Source organism: Penicillium solitum, assembly GCF_028829755.1.
Source record: "Penicillium solitum strain IBT 25940 chromosome Unknown utg000008l_segment0_segment0, whole genome shotgun sequence".
NCBI lineage: Eukaryota > Fungi > Ascomycota > Eurotiomycetes > Eurotiales > Aspergillaceae > Penicillium > Penicillium solitum.
This window is the reverse complement of record NW_027072127.1, coordinates 112,092-135,990: the sequence shown is the minus strand read 5'-3', so window position 1 is coordinate 135,990 and position 23,899 is coordinate 112,092. Positions and strand designations below refer to the sequence as shown.

The window sequence follows — 23,899 nt, the reverse complement described above, 5'->3', positions numbered from 1 at the left end:
CCTATCAATCAATATACATGTGATTACAACTCAAAATGCCCCCGTTCTAGAGTGGCAAGAAGCGAGTTTAACCCGGCGTGTGCTTTCAAGAAACTACAGAGAGCTAATGCTGGACAGTGCAGCCTGTTACCTTACAATCCAAATTGACCTCAAATATGTAAACTCGAAATATCATTCATTGGTTTTCCATTCATTACCGTATCATGGCCCAATTCGAGAACGGAACCCCTGTCATAAACGCCACACACATAAAATGCAAACAAGATGGTATAAGACACAAAAGAAACCATGCAACTGGGGCACCCCCTGCCTTCCTTTTTAGAAGGTTGTTCAATGGGCGGTGGACTGAGCCCGTGGCAGGTGAGGGTTTGAGACGGGGATGCCCGCACGACGCTTGGATTGGGGCTTGGGTCTGGAGAGGGTATATCTGGGAGGTAGTTATTAGTACAAGGTTGTAATAGATTCAAGGCTCGAAAGAAACATACTTGGCAAATGCACGCGAGAGTGCCTTCTTGCAGCTGACCTTTTGGCTGCCAATGAACGAATCCACAGTAACAGCGATGGCACGGTCAATATCCAGCGAGGAGCAGTACTCTGACAAGCGCATCTTGCAGAAAGATTCTGCGATACGCATGATGGCTTCAAGGTGACGAACCTAGAAATTTGGAGTAAGAAAATTGTCAATGTATGGAAAGTGGAAAGATAACTTACTGTGATGGGGTACGCTCCAGTAGCAAGGGACTCGCGGCGCATGTCTGCGAAGAGACGGGCAACCTTGTCCTGGTCGATTTGATAAAGCTTGGGGTGGCAACGCTCTCGGGCATACATAATGTACTTCCGCAGGAGCTCCTGCGGGATCTCGCCCTCCTTCTCCTCTTCGGCTCTTTGCTTCTCTGCCGCGCGTTTGGCGATCTCCTCCTGTGATGGAGGAAGTCTCTGGCCGTCTCTGTTGATGCGGTAACCCTCATTGTCAATGAGATGGCCGTCAGTATCAACCAAGTCGCCCTTTTCGTTCCGGAGGGGACGGGCCGGGTTGGAACGGTGGTGTGACTCGATCACGAAATTGGCCAATCGCTCATCCTCGGCAGGATCAACCAGGTCACGCACCACACAGAGAATATCGAAACGAGACAGGATAGGATCCGTCAAGTCGACATTCTCCGAGAAGGGAATTGAGCTGTTGTACCGACCACCCTTGGGGTTAGCGGCGGACACGACAGCACAGCGAGCCTGCAATGTTGTCACAATACCGGCCTTGGAGATGGAAATGGTTTGCTGTTCCATGGCTTCGTGAATAGATGTCCGATCTTGGTCGTTCATCTTATCAAACTCATCGATAAGACAAGTACCCCGATCAGCCAACACAAGCGCACCACCTTCCAACGTCCATTCGCTAGTGAGAGGATCGCGGCGGACACTGGCCGTGAGACCAACGGCACTAGCACCCTGACCAGTGGCAAACACGGCACGGTGAGCGGTCTTCTCAACGAACTTGAGGACCTGAGACTTGGCCGTACCGGGGTCACCAAGAAGAAGGACGTTGATATCACCACGAATGTTCATTTTACCCTGGGCCTGCTTGCTAACACCACCAAAGAGCGAAAGCGCAACAGCAGTCTTGACATCTTGGTGGCCGTAAATACTAGGAGCCATAGAGCGAACGATCTTGTCCACAATATCGGGGTCACGGGAGAGAGCGCGGATTTCGCGCTCATCCTCTTCTGTCAGGTTGAAACCAGCCAGCTGGTCATGTGCCTTGACCACATGGTTTGCCTCAATGACGGTGGCGAAAACTGGGAAGCCGTTTTTGTTGTTCAGTTGGGCATCGTAGCTGTTGCGGTAGACGCCGGTAATCTCAATCTCATCACCGGGTTTGGCAGTGTCGATCAGATCGGCAAGCAAAACGACCTCACGCTGCCGCGGCAGACGACCTGCGGGAACCGAGCCAGGGGACTCCTGCAAAGTCAACTTCTGGTAGTTGCGGTAGACTGTCTTTTCCGAATTGACAGTGAAGGGACCACGCGACTGGCAGTTCTGACAGAACGAGATCTTCACCTCCGCACTAGCTTCTTGCTGGAATGGACCCAAGGTGATACCACACTTCTGGCAGAGGAACATGACATACTTCAACTGCGGGAAAACACCGGTTCGACGGGTAACGACACCACCGACACGGATGAGGCAGTTGAGGTGCGACTGGCGCAGCTGGCGCAGGGTGTAAATGATGGGCACATCGGTGATGCGGACGTGGATCTCGTTGTGAATATCGTGATATTGTGGGTAGTGGAACAGAGTAACGTCGAGCGCAACCTGATCAAATACCTTCAGGACTTCGGTGGGCTCGTTGGCGAGGAAGTATGACAGAGCTGCCTTAGTCTCGCTGAGGTGGGCGTAGGAAACTTCGAGTGAAGCGGAGTTCACCTCACCCAGAGTCTTGATTCGGTTACCGTAAACAGACTGACCGGTGGGGTCAATGAATTCTGTCAGGAAGGCCTTGAATTCACGGTAGATAGAGCGGAGGACCTGGGGCTGGGTCACCCAATCTGTAATGTTGGCTGCCTTCACATCTGCCAGTTCCTCCAATGACAGCTCTTCCATGCCCTCGTCGGCCATGTCAATATCTTCACGGTCCTCGTCATAATGGTGCCTGCGTCGTCGGGGTTGGCGTGAGAGATCCAATTCCATATCGTCATCATCTTGTAAAAAGGCGGCAGGCATGCGGCGCCGACGTGCCAGTTCACGATCTCTTTGGTTCAGGCGAGCATCCAGCTGCCGACGAGTTCCGGCATCAATTTCATCATGGTCTTCGTCGTCATCGATGTATGCTTCATTTTCATAGCGATCTTGCGCTGCGTCGCGATAATCCCGCTCGAAGTTGTCGCCGAACAGGTCAATTCCATCCTCATCTTCAGCCAATTCATCAATATCATCAATGTCTTGCACGAGACCTCTATCCTCGTCCTCATCTTCATCTCCCATGTCAAAGGGGATCGGGGGAGGGGATGAGCCCAAAGCGGTGGCTACACATAACTATTGTCAGTCTTATATTGACACAGCCCGGACAAAGAAGCAAACATACGACTGGATGGAGGCAATGGCGCCGGGGAGGACATGTCATCCTCTCTGTCTCTCTTACGAGTGTTGGCCCCTCGGCCACGGTTTGCGGCCGAGTCGCTGGCTCGGAGCGGACTGTAGTGCATTAGCTTTTTGAGCGCAGAAAATTCAGGAGGCACACTCACTCCATTGTGCGGGGTGTTTCAACTAGGAAATTTTAAAGAAAAAAATGGGCAATCGCCAGGAAATTATGAATATGGGTAAGTGGTGTATATGTTTCGGATTTTTTTCTCTCGAATGTGTGGTAGCGTGGTTGATAGAATGAAGGGAGGGAGAAGGGGCGGCAAAGTTGAGTTGTGCAGCAAGTCGCGTGTTGGACGCGACGCGTTTCAATTAAGCCCCGATTAGGAAAGTGGGCCACAGTTTCCTTCAACACCTTCCTGGTTTCTCTTCACTCCGTATTTCACACCTTCTTTACAATGCTGGAGAAATATAGTAGAAATTGAGAAGAAAAAAAAAAAATCGAAACCACGTCGACAGCAAAAACTGAAATCGCAAAAAGTCAATGATCGACGCAGGGATCGAACCTGCGACCTTCTGTGAAACTCCAACATATGAAATGTAAGACAGACGCCTTAACCACTTGGCCAGTCGATCATGAATGGGTGAAAGCTTGTAAGAAGTACGAATTTTCAAGGCAATCATTTTCTATCGGTTTTGGCACAAGGTGTGGGGATCGGTACAGTACATATCTCCAGCGCGTCCTGGTAAGTCGCTGGCAGAAATACAGTGGAGAGGAATGGAACTTGCGTCGGATAACTTCAATTGTAGATACCACCACGAAGGATCTCGACCCGAATCGTATCGTGATCATGCATGAAAACCAGGCTTCTACTCAGGGACAAGAGGCCGGACGCCTGGAGTAGTAGTTTTCGGACATTGACGTCTGCATCAACCGAAGATATCAACGTCCTAGTTAAAACCAGCTTGAGGTGTCCAATGTTGAAGAGATACTGCACCATGGCGACAGCTGCGGCGAGCGAGAGCAGCCGCAATATCCTTGGCTGTTGCATCGATGTGGTCGAAAGGCACTTGCCCAGGTGTGTTTTATCCATCGACCTGAGCCCAGGCATGAAATCCGCCATCGGGAGGTGATGGAAGTGGTGAATTTGGCCTATCTCTCGTGGGAGCATCAGTTGTCTGGGTACTGTTCTCTTTCTCTTTGCCAGTCTCAATTGCCCCGGATGCGTAGGCTGGCATCTTTCCAGGCATTAGTTGGCAAGTCGAGGAGGAATTGTTCTCAGTAGAAAGGAAAAAAAAAGCACGCCCAAGAACGACAGGTTAATTCGAATGATATGGATACATGAGAAAACTTCGGAAGGGAGGGAGAATGAACAGTGGAGATCCCAGAGCCCAAAATCCAAGTTGGTTAGAAATCAATGGATGATCCCTGTCTTTTTGTGTAGTGCTTACTGGAGCAGTTTATAGTTCTTATTCGATACGCCCCTTTTATAATCCAATGCATTTGCACTCTCACAGGATCTGAGCAAATTCGAAAGGTTCGAAAAGAAAGTGGTCTTAGTTTCCTACAGGATGCGCCTTGAATTAGGGCTGGAGTTAATGTGCCCAGGTGAGGAATAGCCTTACAAACCAAGCAATATTGGGAATTAACAGGAACATGCAAAGGGCCAATATTCCTGCAAAGTTAATCTTTGGATTTCAAATCAAACGCGTCTCTAGGGCTACTACAACATATGTACCCGGGGGTGGGGCAGTGGAGTGGAGGAGTGGAGGTCGAGTATCTGCGGAGTACTCCATGAATGCTTGTTGGTGGTTCAAGTACAATATCTGTTCTCTATTACAGAAACACGGTCGAGTAATTTATTCTCGGTCGTTGCCTCTAAACTTGAGTAGCATATTTTGCTTGTAGCTATCGCTGTGTGGTTTCGAGATCCCAATCAGTGGGCCGACGTCGACTGTTGATATCGTGATCACAGTGTTGGTAGGGCGAGCAGCCAGGATCGGATCCACCTGCATGTCTAGCATGCTTGTTCGACCTTAGAGGAAACCCATGAGGGGATTGTATGTGGTACTACGGAGTGGAGGCGGATATCATTGTTTATCGTAGGCGGTGTAGAACGGCCAAGTAATATGAATCATTTTAGGAATAGTTAAGGTGGTTCGACTGCTAAAGGTTTCGCGTTAATCTCACTTTGCCGTGATTATGATGGCACATTAAACTGAAATTTATTACTAAATGATAGAGGACATTCTAAGTTGACATGATATTGGAAAAAATACTCCGCGCCTCTAGACCGCCCTGTTTTTGTAGGAATCTGCCGGCAGAAACTTTAAGTTATGTCGCGACTCCATCTCGTCGCGTCTTTATCCAACATATTGCCTCGACACTCATGACTCTTAGACCTTGAGCTATTTGCCAATTCCTACGATAAGGACGCAGATAAGCACCCCAACAATGGACCCCACGCACTCGGTTGTTGCTCAGCTCGCTGAGGATGCCCGTAGTGAGAGCATGGGCTCACAGAATTCCCAGACCGCGAAAGAGTATGACGCACTCCCCCAATACTCTCCCCCACATTAGGAAACCGATCATACTAACTCATTTTAGGTTTATTGAGTCCCAGCTCCAATTAGAGGCAGATGCGCGCGAGGCTCTTCCTTATGTGAGTGTCTCGACAAAGTAGGTGGCGCGCGACTTGTTTCACGGCTGACCTATTGACTTTAGGCCTTTGACTCTTGCACATATGACCTTGGACCATTGCGACAGGTCCTCTTTGCATGTCTCACCTGTAATCCTCCTCCTACCGACTCCAACGAATCCTACACTGCCGCTGCCGTCTGTTACTCGTGCTCGATCGCTTGCCACGGCGAGCATACTCTAGTCGAGCTCTTCAACAAGCGCAACTTTGTCTGCGACTGCGGAACCACCCGTTTACCATCATCTTCTTGCTGCACACTTCGTGAAGATCCGGCAACCGGCAAGAAGGGCGTGCACTCCCAAAAGGCTGCAGCAGGCAACGCATACAACCATAACTTTCGCAATCAGTTCTGTGGCTGCGGCGAACAGTACGATGCGTATTCGGAAAAGGGAACAATGTACCAGTGTCTGGGACTTGGTACCGTCGAGACAGGAGGCTGTGGCGAGGACTGGTGGCACCCGGAGTGTCTCATCGGCTTGTCGCGTGATTGGAACAAGGCTGCCCCGAAGGCCAGTGGACTTGGCGGCGGTGATGCCACCAATGACGTTCCAGCAGAAGACGAAGAAGATATACTCCCACCTGGGTTTCCCGCGGAGAACGATTTCGACCATCTGATCTGCTTCAAATGCATCGACTCTAACCCCTGGATCAAGCCCTATGCGGGCACTCCTGGGTTTTTGCCGCCAGTTTTCCGGGAAGGTGGGCTCAAGAAGATTTCAAATGTGACTGAGGACCTCTCTGTACCAGACACTGAGCCCAAGGAGACTGAGCACGAGGAGATCGAACCTAAGGATCAGGAGAAGACCGAGCACTCAAAGAAGCGCAAGGCAGATGATGAGGGGCCCATTGAAGGAGAGCCTGTTACCAAGCGAACTAAAGAAGAAGAAGCTTCTGTCGAGGAACAGCCATCGAAGGCCGTGAAGGAAGAGGAGACTACCAAGAAAGAAAGTGATGCTTCTACAAAGCCATACCCCCCCAAGCACACGGAGCTCCCCAAGTCCACTCCAGTGGAATCGTTCTCCCTTTTTGCCTTGGAGGATTTCCATGGTCAGCTATGCCGCTGCGCAGAGTGCTTCCCCAAGCTGGTTCCCCACCCCCAGCTTCGCGAAGAAGAGGATACATATGAGCCCCCCATGTCTGACGACGGCCAGGCTAATGGTGCCGCCAGTGTCGGCACGGGCAGCATCTACGATCGCGGCGAGGCAGCACTCAACAACATGGATCGGGTGCGTGCCATCGAGGGTGCAATGGCATACAACCATCTGCGTGACAAACTCAAGGTGTTCCTGCAGCCCTTCGCCGAGAGTGGACAGGCTGTCAGTGCGGAAGATATCAAAGGCTACTTTGAGGCGCTGCGTGGCGATGAGCAAGGCATCAAAGATGCCGCTAATCATGCTTCTACTGTGGGCGGTGATGGTAAGGATGATACCAGCGGAGACAAGTGACACGAACAGAATGGTAAGTGACTATTAATCTCTTGTTCGATTTTTCGGCAATGATCACTCACTCTTGGCTTTGGTGGTAGGGTACTGATTGTCTTTTTACGCAATTCTTTTCATCTCTTCGGCGTTATCATCATTGGGTGCTATCTGCGGGTTCTTTGGGAATGGTTCAACATGTACGATATCTTGCGAATATGGGATTGGGAACTGGGAAATGATGGGAGGTATGAGTACAAATGGCGCATCCTATGCAATTTAAATGATTAGTATCCGACGGAGTTTGAACGACTCCTTTAATTGGGCATTAAATCCACGTTCATACAAAATACATAGTGGTCTTGTAGCCTCTAGGGCTAAATGGCCAACTAAATCCCGCGTAAATCATCATGATGCAATTTCCCTAGGTATTGTAACGCTAACACCGAATTAAATGTATGATGTGGGTGGATACCATGGCCAGCCTGTCCACACACCGCAAAATATGATCAACACAGATATGCAGCAAACAAATGAAAATATTACTCCTTAAGGCGCTTGGAAGCCCTCATCAACGAATCATCCGGCAGTCCACTCCGTTTGGTGCCAGGAAGACTGCCAGTGCGAATATCATTGTCATCCTGGGTGACCCGACGGTGTGGGTATTTGCCCTCGATACCCTCGAAGCAGTTACCGCTGATGGGGCCACCATTGGTAAAGTACGGGTGCTCAAGGGCCTGCTCGGCGGTGATCCGTTTTGACGGGTCATATTCAAGCATACGCGACAGAAGATCGAAACCATCTGCACCAGGAGTGCCGGCACCGGAGGTGGAAGTGTATCCACCGTTTTTCAAACAGCTCTGGTACCAGCCCTCAAGATTAGAGCCGCGATGGAAATGCGCAGGTTGGCGGTGGAGCACCAGGGACTGGAGTTGTGAATATTCGGGCATGGAGGTTAGACCTGGCCAGGATTCTTTGCGGGGAAGACCGAGGATTTCGACAATCTTCATCATTTGATTGCGTTGGAAGGGGACTGTTTTCTTGCTGTCCATTTTGGCTTCTTCGCCTTTGAAGATTGGTCGGAGTGAGAGTAGTTCGGCGAAGATGCATCCTATTGCCCACATATCGACGGCAGGAGTATAGTGTCGGCTCCCCATGAGCAGCTCAGGTGCACGGTACCAGATTGTGACGACGACTTTGTCGCCCGAGAATAGGGAGTTGAGTGGTTTGTAGAATAGACGTGCTAGCCCCAAGTCGCCGATGCGAATAGCACCGCTTGAGGTGACGAGGATATTGGCTGGTTTCAAATCACGATGCAGAACCCAGTTGGTATGCAGATAGAGCAGTCCATTCAACAATTGGAACATGATAGACCGGACCATGGGTGCTGGAATAGCATGTCGCTGAGGCTGGGTGTGATGATGAATGATCTGCAGCAAATCATGCTCTGTGTATTCAAATACCATGAAGATGCATTTGTCCTCCAGAATGATCTCTTCTAGTTGGACGACATTGGCATGTGAGAGTTCAGTGCACAATGCCATTTCACGGATAGCCGACTGCGATAGACCCGTGTACTGGATCGTTTCGCCTTCCTTGTCAGGCTTGAATCTGGATGAGGTTAGAATAAAGAAGAGATCAAATGTTGGAGGGAAAGCCTTTACTTCTTGATTGCAAACTCTCCTTTTTTGCCATTCTTGCCGACGGCCTTGTACACTCGGCCATATGTACCGCTGCTGATGAAGCCTACTATATTATACCGATCTCGGACCCGGACTTTGCTGGTATAGCCACCGGGTCTTCTTGATTCAATGGCATCTGTATAAAACCCCCGGTTAGCATATTCCGGTTGCCAGGTTGAGGATCGAATGTGTTGGCCAGGGTCCATTCCAATTGTCAACTAGCACCACAGAAACAACACCATCACAAAGAATCAAAGGGAAAGAGTTACCACGAGAATAGAATCCTCCAGAATTCAAGAAAGGGAAACCTTTTCCAAACATGATGGAAAGACAGGAAGAGACAAGGCGTTACACCAAGGAATCACGAGTAACCAGATTCAAGGAAGATAGATAATTACCATCGACAGTAGCCTGGAGACTCCGTTTCAAGTTACCGACTCTGGTTCGCGAGAGAGAGCCGGAGGAAGAGGGCGGGTTTGTCAGACTCATTTGTGGATCAGAATGGGCCGGTGATGTTGTCACTCCATTGGTGGAGAGATACCCTTCTCCACGGTTTCCAGTTTCTTTATATAAAAAAAAGGATTGAAAGAACAGAAGAGAGATATTTCCAAGGTATATATGTATTGTCTGAATTGTACAATGCGATAAGTTCAACCGAGTCAACGCTTAGTCAGATCACATGTTGGATCCACGGCTTGGAAGGTTGTAGCTTCAACTTCTTGTAGCTTTCAACTATTCAACTGGTTCAAGTCATTTCTGAATGAAGGAGACCCTACAAACTAAATTCAATGTGAAATTTGGCTACCTAGGCAGACATTTCTCGTCTGACCAATTTAACCTCAGATCATCTTATCTCTATCGGAAAACGTCATCTTAAGCTCCGGACCTCCTCTTAACGTACCTTGAATCTGTCCTAAGGTCGTCGATTGACCTAGAAGTTGTCTCACAATGGTTTTGGGTGCATCAACCCAGTCGAGGGTTACACCATACCTAATATATCTCGTGTTTGTTGTCACGCTTGGCCCGCTTCAATTTGGTTTCCACCTGGTACGATATCACCCCCTCTATGTTCGCTGAACATTACTGATACGTGGATTACCCAGGCAGAGCTCAATGCCCCCAAAGCCGTGATAACCTGTGAACGTCAAGGGATTCATTCTTCGGGCATCCCTTTTCATGGTCTACCGCAATGCTTCCCTATGACCCCATCGCAATTCGGCCTCGTCTCTTCGATCTACACGCTCGGTGGCTTACTCGGAGCCCTGCTGGCAGGACCTATCGCGACCAAATATGGACGTCTGCTTGCATTACGAGCGACCACAGTGTTCTTTATTCTGGGCCCTGTGGCAGAGACACTTGCACCGGCGATTCCTATCTTGAGTCTTGGTAGATTCCTCTCTGGAATTGGCTCTGGTGCCGCAATTGTGGTTGGTCCTATCTACATTTCGGAAATCGCTCCTCCCAGTGCTCGAGGCCTCTTTGGTGCTTTCACCCAGATTATGACCAATGTCGGTATTCTGTTAACCCAATCTCTGGGATACTTCTGGAGCGAGGCAAGCCTCTGGAGACTCATACTGGCTGTGGCTGGTATCGTCGGTGCTTTGGAACTTTTGGGGCTTTTCTTGGTACCAGAAAGTCCTTCATGGCTCGCGGAACACGAAAAGATCAGCCAGGCACGCCGGGTCTTGCAGCGGATCCGTGGTCGGGATGCCGATATTGAAGCGGAGATTGCGAGCTGGAGGACCGCAGATGTCCCTGTATCTGGCGAGGAAGAATCATTGCTCTCTCCATCTGGCGACAGGCCGTCTCAGAAGCCTGCGGTCACGTTTATGCAGGTTGTTAAAGACCCCTACTACCGCCCAGCTATTATTGCAGTGGTTGGCGTGATGGTCGCCCAGCAACTCACCGGGATGAATAGTATTGTTATGTACAGCGTGTCCTTACTACAAAGCATCTTACCCACGACTGCTGCGCTACTCACAGTAATGATATCTGCGGTTAATCTCGTGATCACGCTCGCGTGCTCTCCACTGCCCGATCGCATTGGTCGAAAATTGTGCCTGATGCTGAGCATCTGCGGCATGGGCTGCAGCTCTATACTTCTCGCGATAAGTATCTACATCAGTGCTAAGATCTTGACGGCGATTGCTGCCTTACTTTTTGTGGCGTGTTTTGCGGTCGGACTGGGCCCGGTCCCCTTCATCCTGGCCTCTGAGCTTGTGGGGCCCGAGGCTGTCGGGGCGGCACAAAGCTGGGCGCTGGGCGCCAACTGGATCGCAACTTTTGTGGTGGCACAATTCTTCCCAGTGCTTGATGATGTTCTTGGTGGTCGTGGACAGGTATATTGGGTGTTTGCGGCTATGGCCGGGTTGCTTGGGATCTTCATCTATCAATTTGTGCCGGAAACCAAGGGCAAAGCTAATGCTGACGAGGTTTGGGGACGAACAGACCGACGACAAGACTGAGTTTAGATCTATCCTTTTCTACAACATTCATATAGCAAGATAATTTCCAGAGCAGGGCTACGATATACATAGTAGAATAGTATGATGCGGGGTACTGCATACATTCGTGCAGGGCCTTACGGAGTACATTATTGCATACATGAGTTATTTTTTAAATTTAAATCAAAGGAGATGCATGTATATTCAGAGCATTGCTAAGTCCGGAGTACATACACAATAGGCATCCATTTTTCCTCTTTCACCCTGTAATAACTTGCGGTGTGGGGTTTTTCTTGATATCGACCCCCCAGTTGCCCCCAATTCGCAGTGTTTCTTCCACTTTTAACCTCAAAGTTTCTCTACATTTCCATTGAGATCTTATGATCTTTTTAACCTACAACTATTTGAACCAATCCCTGTTTTTGAAGGGACTTTGGAAATTGCAGTGGGTAAATCCGTTTCTTGGCCTGTGATCGACCCGGAGCACAACCAGCGGATCGTCGATCAACGTCTGGGGTCTCTTCGGACGTCAACAATTGTGTTGACCAGGGGGGCCAAGCCACCCGCCCAACACTTTTTTGGCCTTCTTTCTTTTCTCTTCTCTTCTTTATTTTTATTTTGTACACATCCGCAATGGTCCGGTTGGCATTACCCCAACGGTTGAGCTCGCACCTCAGCGCGAGGAGCGCGTCGTCGACTCCCGGACAGAGCAGAAGCACCAGTCCTCTGCGATCATCGGAAACCAAACACCTGCTACTCAAAGTTTCAGTGATCCGGGTAAGTATTGAAGAATTGTGTGACCTTTATTTATCTCCTGGGCTCCCTGGCTGATTTCAATGGTTTCATTAGGGACGCAACCTCGCAGCCAAAGATCGAGGTGGCACGAGCGACCCAGTAAGCACCCTTCCAACAAAGACAATTCGAACCGAGACCGCTTACATGTTGTACAGTATTTGGTCGTTACATTAGGAGATGCGAGGCAGTCGACACCGACCATATTCAAGACCCTGAACCCAGAATGGAACGTCTCGTTCGAGATGCCCGTGGTGGGTGTACCGCTGTTGGAAGCTATATGCTGGGATCATGATCGGTTCGGCAAGGATTACCTGGGCGAGTTTGATATTGCATTGGAGGACATCTTCGCTGATGGCCAGGTGAACCAACCGGTGGGTGAAGGGACACGTTGCTCGGATAATTGGTGGCTTGTGCTGACTTGATGCTTAGCCTAAATGGTACACTTTGAATTCCAAGCGGAAGACGTCAAAAAGGAAGGACAGCACTGTGTCGGGTGAGATCCTGTTGCAGTTCTCCCTCGCCGATTCTGCGAACCCCATTGCTACGCCGGCGGACATATTCGGCAAGTTCAAGAAATTGGTATACTCGGGTGATGAGGATGATCAGCCTCAGATCCCTCCCGCCGACTTCGATGAATTGGAACAGGACGATGAGACCTCTGATGAGGCCGATGACCTGGCAGGTGGCCCAGAAGTGGGGGAAAAACGCCGTCGGCGACTTCGGCTGGCTCGCTTGAGACGCAAGTCCCTGGCAGCTCGTGCCTACCAATTCTCAGGCTCGGGGACTGGAGTGCAGGGTATTGTCTTCATGGAAATTGTCAAGGTGACCGATCTGCCTCCTGAACGAAATGGTATGGATTATTATCCTTCTGCATGGCAAAACGCTAGATGCTAATTGATGTGCTAGTAACGCGGACATCGTTCGATATGGATCCCTTTGTCGTGACCTCTCTCGGAAGGAAAACCTTAAGAACTCCGGTCATCCGCCATAACCTGAACCCGGTGTATCATGAGAAAATGGTGTTCCAGGTGATGCGGCATGAACAGTCTTATACCATCAGCTTCACTGTGATAGATCGAGACAAGTTCTCCGGGAATGATTTTGTTGCCTCTGCGGGTTTCCCTCTGCAAAATCTCGTTCGGTCTGGCCCAGAAGCAGACCCCGAGACGGGGTTATATCAGTTTGTAGACGAGGTGGAGGAAGCTGATCCCACTACAGCTGCCAAGTTCGGTACACGATCCGGAGTTAGTCCCTCACGATCTGGAGTCAGCCCATCGCGATCTGGAGTCAGGCCCTCCCATTCTTCATCAAGTCTCTCCAAACTGGCTCGGCCTATATTAAAGACGCGCCACTCCGCCACTTCAGTCTCAAGCCAATCAATGCTCGAAGCGCCAGCGCCGACTCTCCTTGCGCCTTCTTCCCTCCCAGAAGAAGGAATTTCAGAGATGGATAGTGCTAGCTCAATGCAGCCCTCCACACTGAACATGTATGATGGCGAGTCAGCCCCTCCACCCGACGAGGACGGCTTCAGATCTTATACTATTCCCCTCATACTCAAGAATAGAGAACGGTGGGAAGACAAACACTCGCCGGAGCTGCATGTCAAGGCAAAGTACCTGCCGTATAGCGCTCTCCGACAGCAATTCTGGAGGTTGATGCTTAGGCAATATGACGCTGACGATAGCGGTCGCATTGACAAGGTGGAGATGACGACAATGCTTGACACTCTCGGTTCAACGCTAAAGGAGTCGACAATTGACAGCTTCTTCGAACGCTACAGCGCAGAGAATGAGGCCAATGAAACCGATGATCTGACATTCGACCAGGCAGTGGTTTGTCTCGAAGACACACTTCAAACCCTGCAGAAGAGAAATTCAATGGCCCCTCCCAGAGCGACTTCGCTTCCTCTGTCAAATGCTGGAAGTCAGGATAGTGAGCCATCTAGCAGCGACGAGAACATTTTGGAAACCAACACTGCTGCCGCTTCCAATAACGATCCGCAGAAAACATCTATTCCAACACTGTCCAGTGAAGAGCAATCCAGCTCTGCCGATGAGTACCTCCAGCCCGATGATCTCGCAGACGAGAGGGGCGAGGAGCATGTCGTCGAGATTCGCGAGTGCCCACTTTGCCACCAGCCACGTCTTGCGAAACGCTCTGATGCAGATATCATCACGCACATTGCCACGTGCGCAAGTCAGGACTGGCGCCAGGTTGACAACTTAGTGATGGGTGGCTTTGTGACTTCCAGCCAGGCACAGCGCAAGTGGTACTCCAAAGTCATCACAAAGATTTCATACGGCGGATACAAACTCGGAGCGAACTCGGCCAATATCCTTGTACAAGATCGCATCACGGGTCAGATCAACGAGGAACGCATGAGTGTCTATGTGCGACTCGGCATCCGGCTGCTGTATAAGGGTATTAAAAGTCGTGATATGGAAAAGAAGCGAAGTATGCCAAGGTTCCTCTGTCTAACGAAAAGATCTATTTGCTAACAATTTTTACCAGTCCGCCGTGTGTTGCGCTCTTTGAGTGTCAAGCAGGGTCGCAAATATGACGACCCAGCCTCGGCATCTCAGATCAAGGACTTTATCAATTTCCACCAGCTGGATATGTCCGAAGTCTTGATGCCCCTAGAGAAGTTCCGCAATTTCAATGAATTCTTCTACCGTGCCCTCAAGCCTGAGGCCCGTCCGTGTTCCGCTCCCGATGAGCCTAAGATTGTTGTGTCTCCCGCCGACTGTCGATCTGTGGTCTTTGACCGCTTGAGCGATGCAACCAGCATCTGGGTCAAGGGCCGTGAGTTCTCAATTGCAAGGTTGTTGGGAAATGCTTACCCAGAGGATGCTGCTCGCTACCGAAACGGTGGTGTCGGAGTGTTCCGCCTGGCACCTCAAGATTACCACCGCTTCCACATTCCCGTAGATGGAATCATGGGTGAACCCAAGACCATTGAGGGGGAGTACTATACGGTGAATCCCATGGCGATCCGATCCGCCTTGGATGTCTACGGTGAAAATGTCCGCATTCTCGTCCCCATTGACTCTGTTGAGCATGGCCGAGTTATGGTTGTCTGCGTTGGTGCCATGATGGTTGGCAGCACCGTCATCACCCGGAAAGCTGGCGAGAAGGTTTCTCGCGGTGAAGAACTGGGCTACTTCAAATTCGGTGGTAGCACCCTTTTAGTGCTCTTTGAAGATGGCAGGGTCAATTTCGACAGGGACCTGGCGGACAACTCCAAGGGTGCTTTGGAAACTTTGGTAAGAGAGTTTCTCGTCCTTGAATCAATTACATACTAACACTTCCTTCTTATTAGATCCGAGTTGGCATGTCTGTCGGACACAGCCCGGAAATTCCTCAGTATGAACCTGACATGCCCAAGAACTCGGAGAATATCACTGCCGAGGAGATGCAAGAAGCCAAGCGTCGCATCGAGGGCAGCCTGGCACCACCCAGCAAGACCTCCACTTTGCTCAAGTCGATCCAATGATCGGTCATTCTTTTTTCCTCTGGAGTGGACAGGGCTCAACTCCCACCGCTTATTTTTTCTCACTGAACATATTGTTTTTCAACATCGGTGTCGGGGTGTTATTTGTATTCTGGTGAAAACATCATAGCGTTTATCTAGCAGCATCTGCGCATTGCGAGGATTGGGGGTAGAAGAGATGAGGGAGAGAATTGCATTTTAGAGCCAGTCATACATTAACAGCGCTTCAGTATTTTTTATCATAAGAATGAAAGCAGTGAAGCAGTCCAAGTAGAAGAACGTTGAAGTATAACCAGTATAACCGTTAGTCCCAAAACAGACTAGGGCGGTCCCCACGCGCCCGACCAAAACAACCGCGTGCGAGAATCTAACCCACCACTCACACCCCAACCTGCCGCTCCCTTGCGTGTCTTTTTCGCGATTGAATTGAATAAGTCGCCTAATCTGCTGCTCCTCAGCTGCAGTTCTGAATTAGGACGCGACCCGCGCCTAACATTCCGCGAGCCGACTGGCCCGACCTCAACTCAACTGTGCCACCACCCTATTCGCACACCAAATACCCATTGATCAACAACCCGTCTGATTCGACAATACCGCGTCGAGCTCGATCAGCTGTTTAGGGGGGGTTAACTCGAATCCGGCATTCACAACCACACGGGAGTCACGCTTGTTGTTTCTCGAGGAAACCTCTTCAAACAGGGGTGTTTGGCTGGAGAACAGGAGACCCCGAAGTGACCAGTCGACACCGGAACGGGGGTGCTTGTTTCGCCACCCCTGCGTTTATTCCCGACCACAATAACCCCGCGTGAACCCCTCCTGACATGACAGTCGCGGTCCTGGCGACCACAACGACCAAGACAAAGCGTCGCGAACCGCTGGGGACGATTTCAATGGCCGCTCCGAAGACACAATCGCGCTCTGCGACCGTGTCTAGTGGGACTGGAAAGGTCAAGGAACGGAGGACTACGCGACTCAGCGCAGGTAAACAAGAACTTGAGGAGAGCACAAACAAGCTAGGGAAGCGGCCAGCTGGTGAGTAATTTGCTGGGAGTGGAAGTTCCTCGAGTGAGGATTGAAACACATATTCTAAATTGTCTCTTTAGTGGCATACGAGGAGGATGCGGAGGGGTTTCAGTTCTCTCTACTGCCATCAAAGAAGCCCAGGCCGTCAATAGAGGCAGTTCCAGAAAACCCCCGTTCAGACGTGGAAAATGCGCCTCCCAAGTCAACACCGAAAAGAGGACGGCCACGGAAAAAGCAAAGGGACGACGAGATCACTCCGAGCGCGGTGCCAGCAAAGGGGAAAAGCGTGGAGCTTCCAAGCAGGAGGCCCACGAGAGGGGCTGCAAAGACTACACACACAGAACCTGAATCTCAACCGACAAACACAATCCGTTCATCACGAGCCCGCGACAGCCCAGAGCACCAGCCCGAGACAAAGAAACCGAAGAAAGCAGGACGACCACCAAAAGCCAAACAGCAAGTGCAAGTGGCTGAGTCAAATGGATATAATTCTCCAGCACAACCACCAGAGGGTACAAAGGTTGCACTGCCGGTAGCCGATACCCCGGTGATCCAGCGCAATAAAGAGTTCAGAGGCGGAAAGGGTGATAAAAGCGATAAAGGGCGACGGCGAAGCAGCTTAAGTATGCGAGGACGAAGGGCTAGTTTTCTAATTGACTCAGGGACATCAAATGGTAGGTTTGTCGGTCTGAGATGGGCTATAAATGGCTGAATGCTGATTTTTTTTATCTTTTTCCCCCACAGCGTTACCCCATCGAGAAGTTAGTACAGCGGATTTCTACAAGCACATTGCCGATGACGGAATCCCGGAGCCGCGAAGGATGCGCCAACTATTGATTTGGTGTGCGACTCGTGCAATAGGAGAAAAGCCCTCAGGAGGCTCAAACTCGGACGATCAAAGTGCGCGCTTAGCAGGTATGTGACACCCGTTGACTTGTGTGAGAGGGAGTGTTGATCTGACCTTTTCCAGCGCGTGTGATTCAAGAGGAGCTTCTTCAGGATTTCTCGAGCAACTCGGAGCTTTCGAACTGGCTCAGCCGCGAAGATTTGAACCCTCCAGCCGTGGTTGTTAAGAAGCCGAACCCGCGAAACGTACAAAATACAGACAAGATCAAGGAATTGGAGGAGCATATACAGAAGTGAGTATATCACTGAGAGCTGTCACACGTGTACAGGACTAACGAATCCCCAGATTACACAAAGAAAGGCAATCTCTCAATGCGCTTCTTCGACAGCCAGCGATCCCAACCGTCAAGGCTAAACCACAACCCGACAACCAACAAAAAGATAAACAACCTTCACGGAAATCACAACACGAAGAAATCAACCCCTCCCTTCTCGACCCCTCACAACAAGCCATACTGGAATCTCTCAATCCCTCAAATCAACCAGAAGGCAAATTCTCTACCCCATCTTCAACCCGACCACCTATCACTCCATCTGCCGTCTCTGCTCAATTATCGCGCATCACTTCTGGGCTGGCACCAACGCTCGATGCCTTCGCAGAGGGTGTGCATGACATCGAACTATACCGTGCCTCTGCAGATACCGTTTCATCCCGAATATTACGCATCTGTTCACAGCGACTAGAAGAGCGCGATGCGCAGAACACGCAACGTCGTCTCGCAATGGAAGGCGATGACGACGAACACCCACCACCACCGAGAATTAAGGAAGATCTAGGTCTCATTCTGGGAGCACTTAGTCGGGTGGAGAGACGATAGAAAATACTATCCATTCGCCTTTTCCTAGGAGTTTTCCCCTACGTATATTCTCAATAATTTGTTTTCTGGCGATTGGCATTCGTGTTCCTTTCTTCCCTTTTCTGTTTCCTGCGGGAATCCACCATGAATGAATTGATTGATAGCGATGATTTTGATGAAAACCCAGTCCGATATCATGGGATAGGGAAAGGTGCATTTACGGTGGCGTTTCAACCGTTTGACAAGCTCGGAGTTTGGGGTTTAGGGTCTGCAATTCCGAGATATCCGGTGCTCCATGGGGTGCAGAGATTCAAGATGGAGTACATAGGTAGTAAGGTACCTAATGCATGCCATCCAACCATTGATCTTCTGCTTTCTGTTATCCATATGGCAAGATGCCCTAGTTTATCTGGTGGTAGTGAGATATGGGTTTACTTGTCCACTATACTAAGATTTCTTCAAAACAATGTCCAGAAGAACACGTGGATTACACGATTTCCGCCTGATTTCTATTAAGGGCCTAACAAAAAGAATTTGTATATGATTGAGTAGGACCAGGGGAGACGGTTGTATAGGGTTGCATAGGATCAAATAGGATCGACGGTATAGAAGGCAACGTCATTATTGTGCAATAACATACCATATTTACAAGGATCTAAGGCTGATGTATATAACAAAATAACAAAAAAGTCACATTGCTGCTCCGTCAATTGATGCTTTCAAAATTTCGCTGAGATACACACAACAAAGCTCACACAATACAGCTTCTTCCCATCTCCATATTCAAATGTGATACCCGGGATGAACGACCAAGAGAATAAAAGAACAGGCACGCAAAAGAAGGACCTCGGTGATTTTAGTCGTGACTCGTGAGAATCGTAGTTTCTATATATGTCCGGACGGAGAGGGTCACGGGATAGTGAGTCAATATAGACTGACTAGATCGGCGAGGGAAAGGGGTAAAAAGATCGAGATGACGCAGCAAAGAGGCCAGTGTCTTTGCATTTGCCAGGTTCATAAGTCAGAAAACAATTAGAATACAGCAAATGAACTCCTGATCCTCGAATTCGGGTTCATGGATGCGAAATGTCCAAGAGACTCGGTAGTCGAGCATGACAACAAAGCAATGCACGCAACAAAAAGAGAGATAAATGCAATAGAGAATGGAGGGTGAAGTGACGGGGAACTCCATGACCTAGAAGCTGAACAGTCCACTTCGCTTCTTGCCTAGTGGATAAACCACCAAAGCGGCCAGGAAGAGACCAACTGTCGTGCCAATAGCAACTTGGATCATGCCGTATCCGATATCGAAAACGACGCTGTAGCTTTGGTTTCTAGCCTCGTCTGCGGATTGCTTCTTTGCGGCGTCGACGAATCCTTGAGTTCCATTGTTTACAACCGCATATGGAGACCGTGTCATTTCCTCCGCAGAAGTAATACCAGATATCAGAGACCCACTGGCGGCAAGACCGGAAGGAACGAGGACAAAGATCGCCGGCAACATTGCTGCAGCGGCAAGGCCGTGCCGAAGCCGGCTGTAGAAATTGCCCATTACACCAATGACAAACGCGCCCAGGGCATTGGACACCTGGGTGTTTGAATAGAAGCGCTTGGCGCTGAAGTAGTTGGTCACGTAGCCGGCCAGAGATATTACTATCATAATCGGCATTTGTTTCCACTTGGCGCGGTTGACGATCGCCAGACACACAGTGAATAGGATCACAAACGGAAACCGCTGCAGGTATTCGTTGTGGATGGGGCTGGCGGGACATGTATACGCTGTTGAAGCTTGAGAGTCGAGGAGCCCGTAAACGGCAGTGCCAATAGTAATTCCAAACCCGAGGAACAGCGAGTATATGATAGCATAGACCATGCGAACAGAGCCCGCAACTATACTGCGTGACTGGAGCTCTAGACTAGCACATAGTACAGTGTAGCCTGGTAGGATGAGGGCGATGGCCGACTGTGCGAGGGCAGAAAAGCAGAACAGAGGTTCTCCATGGAACTTGATGCTTCCAAAGGCACGAGCAAGGAAAGACGTCAGGACTGCGGCAGAGATCTCAAACACATTCGAATACAAGCTCGATTTGGTTGACAGGATCAATTGTAACACTCCGAGGAGACACCCTAGTAGAAACGCCACGGGCATATCAACCGGTCGGGCATTGAAGGCAAAGGGCCCAACTGATGCGCTAGCACAGCCATGGGCGAAGATGAGGAACAGAATGTGGAATTTGCTCTGCTTCTTCATAACCCCATCGAGCCGCTGTATTGCCTCTTCAACACCAATGACATCGTGAATGACCTCCTTATATATCTCATGCACATCGGCCAGCTTACCCAGATCGATGCCTTGACTGGACCGGACGACCTTGACCTCTGTTGTATGTGTGGAGGCATCGTCAAAGGAGATGATCATGCAGCCGGGTATATACAAAAACTGGCCATCGATTTGGATGACACGAGCTGTCATGCGCATATATTCCTCCAACCGATGAGTTGGAGCTCCATACTTCATCAGAGCGCGACAAAGCCGGATCAAGTACCGTTGTCGAGACAGAAGCTCTGCAATATGAACAGTGATATGAATTTCATCCTCGAGCTGAGGCTTGGGACGTGGACGGCCTAGGCTCGGGATGGCAGCACCACTGCTGCGGGACCGCGTGAGCATGGCAAAAGGAGAACCAGAGCGGCGGGACGAGCCGGCCATGGAAATGCTGGAACGAGCGGTAGATTTATCGTACCACTTCCTTTGCGGTTTGCAGACAGAGTCCGGGGACACTTCGCGTCCACTGAACTCGGAAGAGCTCCCTTGTCGAGAGCGCCCATAACGTCCGCGGCCTTGGTTGTGGTTATAAGGAGGCTGGTCGTAAAGCTTGAGCAGCGATGAAAGAATGCCTCCGCGGTAATTTGTCGTCCGTTCAGCAGACTCATATGAGTTTCTGTCCTCGCTGGCGGAGTCTTGGTCACTGGAGTGCAAACCGGGAGACCGAGGGCGAAGGCGAGTCAGAAAGTTGAGGTCTCGAGGTGACATTTGATGCACTAGATAATGGGCTTCGGAGGTGCGCGGTGTTGATCGCCCGTCTAAGATGTCCGCTTCATGTTCATCTATTAAGTTGTCGAAAAGTTGTTGTTTCTCGGGGAGGCTTATCACAGGAAATTTATCTCCATCTTCAGTCTGGTACGCCACTTCAGCGGGGTTGGAGCCAATCGAAGACACTAGGCTGCACCGGGGGCTTTGCTTCGGAGAATTCTGGGGGCAATTGAGAAGGGATGCGAGCCTGTGGGCCCTTTCATGTGCGAAACAGGTGGCACGCCCCTTGTCATGCGTACCCTGACCAAGTTCATATTCTCCTGACGTTCCTGGGGGGTTAGTCCTGGTGCTGATCGTGCTGATCGTCAAACCAGCAACATCTCCTGACGCGCTAGTGTGATCATCTTCCACCTGTGGTGCCAGTTGCGAGCTTGAGGGTGCTTTTTCCTGGAAACCCGGAATGTTGGCAGTGGGTAATGGTCTTTGCGGCAGCTCGGTGCCCCTTTGATCCAGTCGGAATTCGACCATGGACCCGGCGGGCTGTTCTCTTGACTCGGATTCGCTGGCCGTAAGCTTGATGCGATTTGCGCTTTTCAGAATGCCTGCATTCCGATACTTGTCCTGTGCGCTAGCGTCACTGAAGCTCCGCACCTGAGACACTGGCTGGCCTTGCAAGCTATCACTGGGAAGTGATGATGTAAAGGAACGCGACCTTGATAGACTTGACGATCCTTCATCAGAGGCGCTGCGGGAGATCGGAAGGTCAAAATAACCTCCCGCCATTCTGGTGTAATCCTTTCTCTCAAATTGACATCTACTTTCTTGGTTACTCAGTAGAGCTCACAGACCCCTTGAGTGACCGAGCTCTTAGATAAAAAAAAGCACAGCTAGTGCGGTTCATGTGCCCAGGTGGTCAACTGTAACCCAGCAACAGTCAGCTATGTGAGATAACATGGGAGAGCTCTTATTTCCGGGATTTAGTGCTTTAACAACCAAACGGAGAGTGAGCTCACCTCATTCAAAGTAGAAACATAAAATTTAAAAAAGGAGAAAGTTATCTCCAACACAAAAAAAGAACTGACACGAACCTGCACGCCAGGTCTAGAGCTTCTCGGGAAAAGGGGGGTTGAGATCGGAGGAAGTCCCACCAGGAATGACAACTATGTCATGTGTACATAATTAGACATAGGATATTGTATCGGAAAATAAGAACATATGCAACCTCGGAGGAAGGGGTAGGGAGAAAAGAAATCAGGCAAGGCAAATCAATATAAAAGAGACAGTGGACACGAAGTCTGGGATGCAGGAGTTCCCTCTATTTAGGATCTTCTCGGTTAAAGACAGGACAAAAATAAAAAAAGAGGAAAAAAAAGGTCCTTTCCGGTTTGCTGGGCAGCACACGGACCATATCAAGAAGAGTCAGAGGCCCAATAAGACTGCATTGGAGGGGGATTTCTTTTGGGCGATGATTTCCCCGTGTAGCCGTAGAGGCGCCATTCCCATGCCAGGTTCTCTCACAAGTTTTGCCATTTTGCCACGATGGAGCAATCAGCTGGCAAGGTTCATGGACCAGAGTAGAGCGGATGGGCCGAGGTATGGGAACTGACAGCCAGAATGGTGAATAGATACGGTACATTCCCCTTTGGCGGGTATTGCGGGAGATTGGCACATTAGTTGAACGAGACCCGGTTCTCTAGCCTGAAAGGGAATGGATTGTCATCACAGCCGAAGTTCTGGATCGTATATCGTCGAACCTCACCGAATCTCGACCGTTGGCCGAGGAGAAGATCCCCCAAAGGGGAGAGAGACAGGGGGGACCGAGCTCATTGTCAAAAAAGACTAGGGGTTTCACAAACCCATGAGGTCCCACAAATCCGCAGAGTCAAAAAAGAATCTGATGGCCGCGTCAGGTTAAAGGGGTGTGTGTGTGTGGGTGGGTACATGGATATCAGAACAGTGAAGAGTGATCTTCAGTGATCAGAGATTTGATGAAGATCAGTGGAGCAACTCTTTTTTTTTAGCGTTGGATTTACCTTTCTTATGTTGACTAATAATATATATCTGCCCAGGTGGTCTTATCTCTACCCCCTTCTCGTTCTATTTTCGTCTTGACGTATGAAAATGTGATTACGAACTAGTCCAAGCCATCCCTTGTGTCTTTGACATCATGAGAAATCACCCGACAGGCGAAACATTTCCGTCATGCAAGATACCTGCGAGATACCTGTTTTCCACTAGTTCCTAATTGATATTGACCAGTCAGGAACTACGTAGAGATTCCAATCTGTCCTATTACCCACCTGCATACTATAATTCAATATCAGTACTCGGGGTTTGAAGATACCTATCACACCATCGGGAAGAATCCTATTGATATTGATGTCCATCTCCCTTTTCCGATCGGGTTCTCTGATCTCCACCGAGAAGCTGATGAGTATTCATACCGTGCGTCGACACCTGGAAGACTTCCGAGACCCGACTCCGTGTTCATCCTCAGAGGGGGTGTTGAAGGTTTCTGATCTGTTCCGGCAATATA

The 23,899-nt window shown here is 49.9% G+C and overlaps 8 protein-coding genes across 8 annotated transcripts; 4 read left to right on the top strand and 4 right to left on the bottom strand.

The window, feature by feature from the left end:
• Positions 1 to 330: 330 nt before the first annotated feature.
• N7455_009298 (MCM DNA helicase complex subunit MCM2) lies at positions 331 to 3,244 on the bottom strand (the record flags this gene model as incomplete). The annotated part of the gene is made up of 5 exons (XM_040955800.2): positions 331 to 427; positions 486 to 655; positions 712 to 3,020; positions 3,080 to 3,189; positions 3,240 to 3,244. 5 exons carry the CDS (start codon positions 3,242 to 3,244, stop codon positions 331 to 333), a joined length of 2,691 nt encoding a protein of 896 aa, XP_040813687.1.
• A 631-nt stretch (positions 3,245 to 3,875) lies between these two features.
• On the bottom strand, positions 3,876 to 4,199 carry N7455_009297 (uncharacterized protein; the record flags this gene model as incomplete). Its single annotated transcript, XM_040955917.2, has 1 exon — positions 3,876 to 4,199. One exon carries the CDS (start codon positions 4,197 to 4,199, stop codon positions 3,876 to 3,878), a length of 324 nt encoding a protein of 107 aa, XP_040813806.1.
• A 1,331-nt stretch (positions 4,200 to 5,530) lies between these two features.
• N7455_009296 (putative metaphase-anaphase transition protein (Mlo2)) lies at positions 5,531 to 7,219 on the top strand (the record flags this gene model as incomplete). Its single annotated transcript, XM_040955912.2, has 3 exons — positions 5,531 to 5,619; positions 5,684 to 5,738; positions 5,801 to 7,219. The coding sequence occupies 3 exons, from the start codon at positions 5,531 to 5,533 to the stop codon at positions 7,217 to 7,219; spliced, it is 1,563 nt and encodes a 520-aa protein (XP_040813821.2).
• Positions 7,220 to 7,551: 332 nt separating this feature from the next.
• ssn3 (cyclin-dependent serine/threonine protein kinase SSN3) lies at positions 7,552 to 9,454 on the bottom strand. Its single transcript, XM_040955848.2, has 3 exons — positions 9,273 to 9,454; positions 8,857 to 9,010; positions 7,552 to 8,803 (listed from the first exon to the last, which is right to left on the bottom strand). Exons 1-3 carry the CDS (start codon positions 9,361 to 9,363, stop codon positions 7,735 to 7,737), a joined length of 1,314 nt encoding a protein of 437 aa, XP_040813688.1. The 5' UTR covers positions 9,364 to 9,454; the 3' UTR covers positions 7,552 to 7,734.
• Positions 9,455 to 9,822: 368 nt separating this feature from the next.
• N7455_009294 (putative MFS glucose transporter) lies at positions 9,823 to 11,339 on the top strand (the record flags this gene model as incomplete). Its single annotated transcript, XM_040955922.2, has 2 exons — positions 9,823 to 9,921; positions 9,978 to 11,339. 2 exons carry the CDS (start codon positions 9,823 to 9,825, stop codon positions 11,337 to 11,339), a joined length of 1,461 nt encoding a protein of 486 aa, XP_040813632.1.
• Positions 11,340 to 11,743: 404 nt separating this feature from the next.
• N7455_009293 (putative phosphatidylserine decarboxylase Psd2) lies at positions 11,744 to 15,606 on the top strand (the record flags this gene model as incomplete). The annotated part of the gene is made up of 7 exons (XM_040955806.2): positions 11,744 to 12,095; positions 12,168 to 12,212; positions 12,269 to 12,484; positions 12,543 to 12,963; positions 13,020 to 14,567; positions 14,625 to 15,376; positions 15,433 to 15,606. Exons 1-7 carry the CDS (start codon positions 11,952 to 11,954, stop codon positions 15,604 to 15,606), a joined length of 3,300 nt encoding a protein of 1,099 aa, XP_040813629.1. The 5' UTR covers positions 11,744 to 11,951.
• Positions 15,607 to 16,245: 639 nt separating this feature from the next.
• On the top strand, positions 16,246 to 18,350 carry N7455_009292 (Mis12-Mtw1 family protein; the record flags this gene model as incomplete). The annotated part of the gene is made up of 6 exons (XM_065606174.1): positions 16,246 to 16,635; positions 16,707 to 17,249; positions 17,289 to 17,300; positions 17,371 to 17,541; positions 17,597 to 17,765; positions 17,819 to 18,350. The coding sequence occupies exons 1-6, from the start codon at positions 16,425 to 16,427 to the stop codon at positions 18,348 to 18,350; spliced, it is 1,638 nt and encodes a 545-aa protein (XP_065460137.1). The 5' UTR covers positions 16,246 to 16,424.
• Positions 18,351 to 19,524: 1,174 nt separating this feature from the next.
• Positions 19,525 to 22,146, bottom strand: N7455_009291 (threonine/serine exporter family protein; the record flags this gene model as incomplete). The annotated part of the gene is made up of 1 exon (XM_040955739.2): positions 19,525 to 22,146. The coding sequence occupies one exon, from the start codon at positions 22,144 to 22,146 to the stop codon at positions 19,525 to 19,527; it is 2,622 nt and encodes an 873-aa protein (XP_040813689.2).
• Between the last annotated feature and the right edge of the window lie 1,753 nt (positions 22,147 to 23,899).

What these genes read in the sequence shown, in the direction of transcription:
- ssn3 (XM_040955848.2), bottom strand. Translation starts at nt 9,363, where the DNA reads ATGAGTCTGACAAACCCGCCCTCTTCCTCCGGCTCTCTCTCGCGAACC. An exon ending in TCTCCAGGCTACTGTCGATG is followed by an intron (nt 9,011 to 9,272) that starts GTAATTATCTAT and finishes GGTTTTATACAG; the next exon opens with ATGCCATTGAATCAAGAAGA. An exon ending in GGAGAGTTTGCAATCAAGAA is followed by an intron (nt 8,804 to 8,856) that starts GTAAAGGCTTTC and finishes AACCTCATCCAG; the next exon opens with ATTCAAGCCTGACAAGGAAG.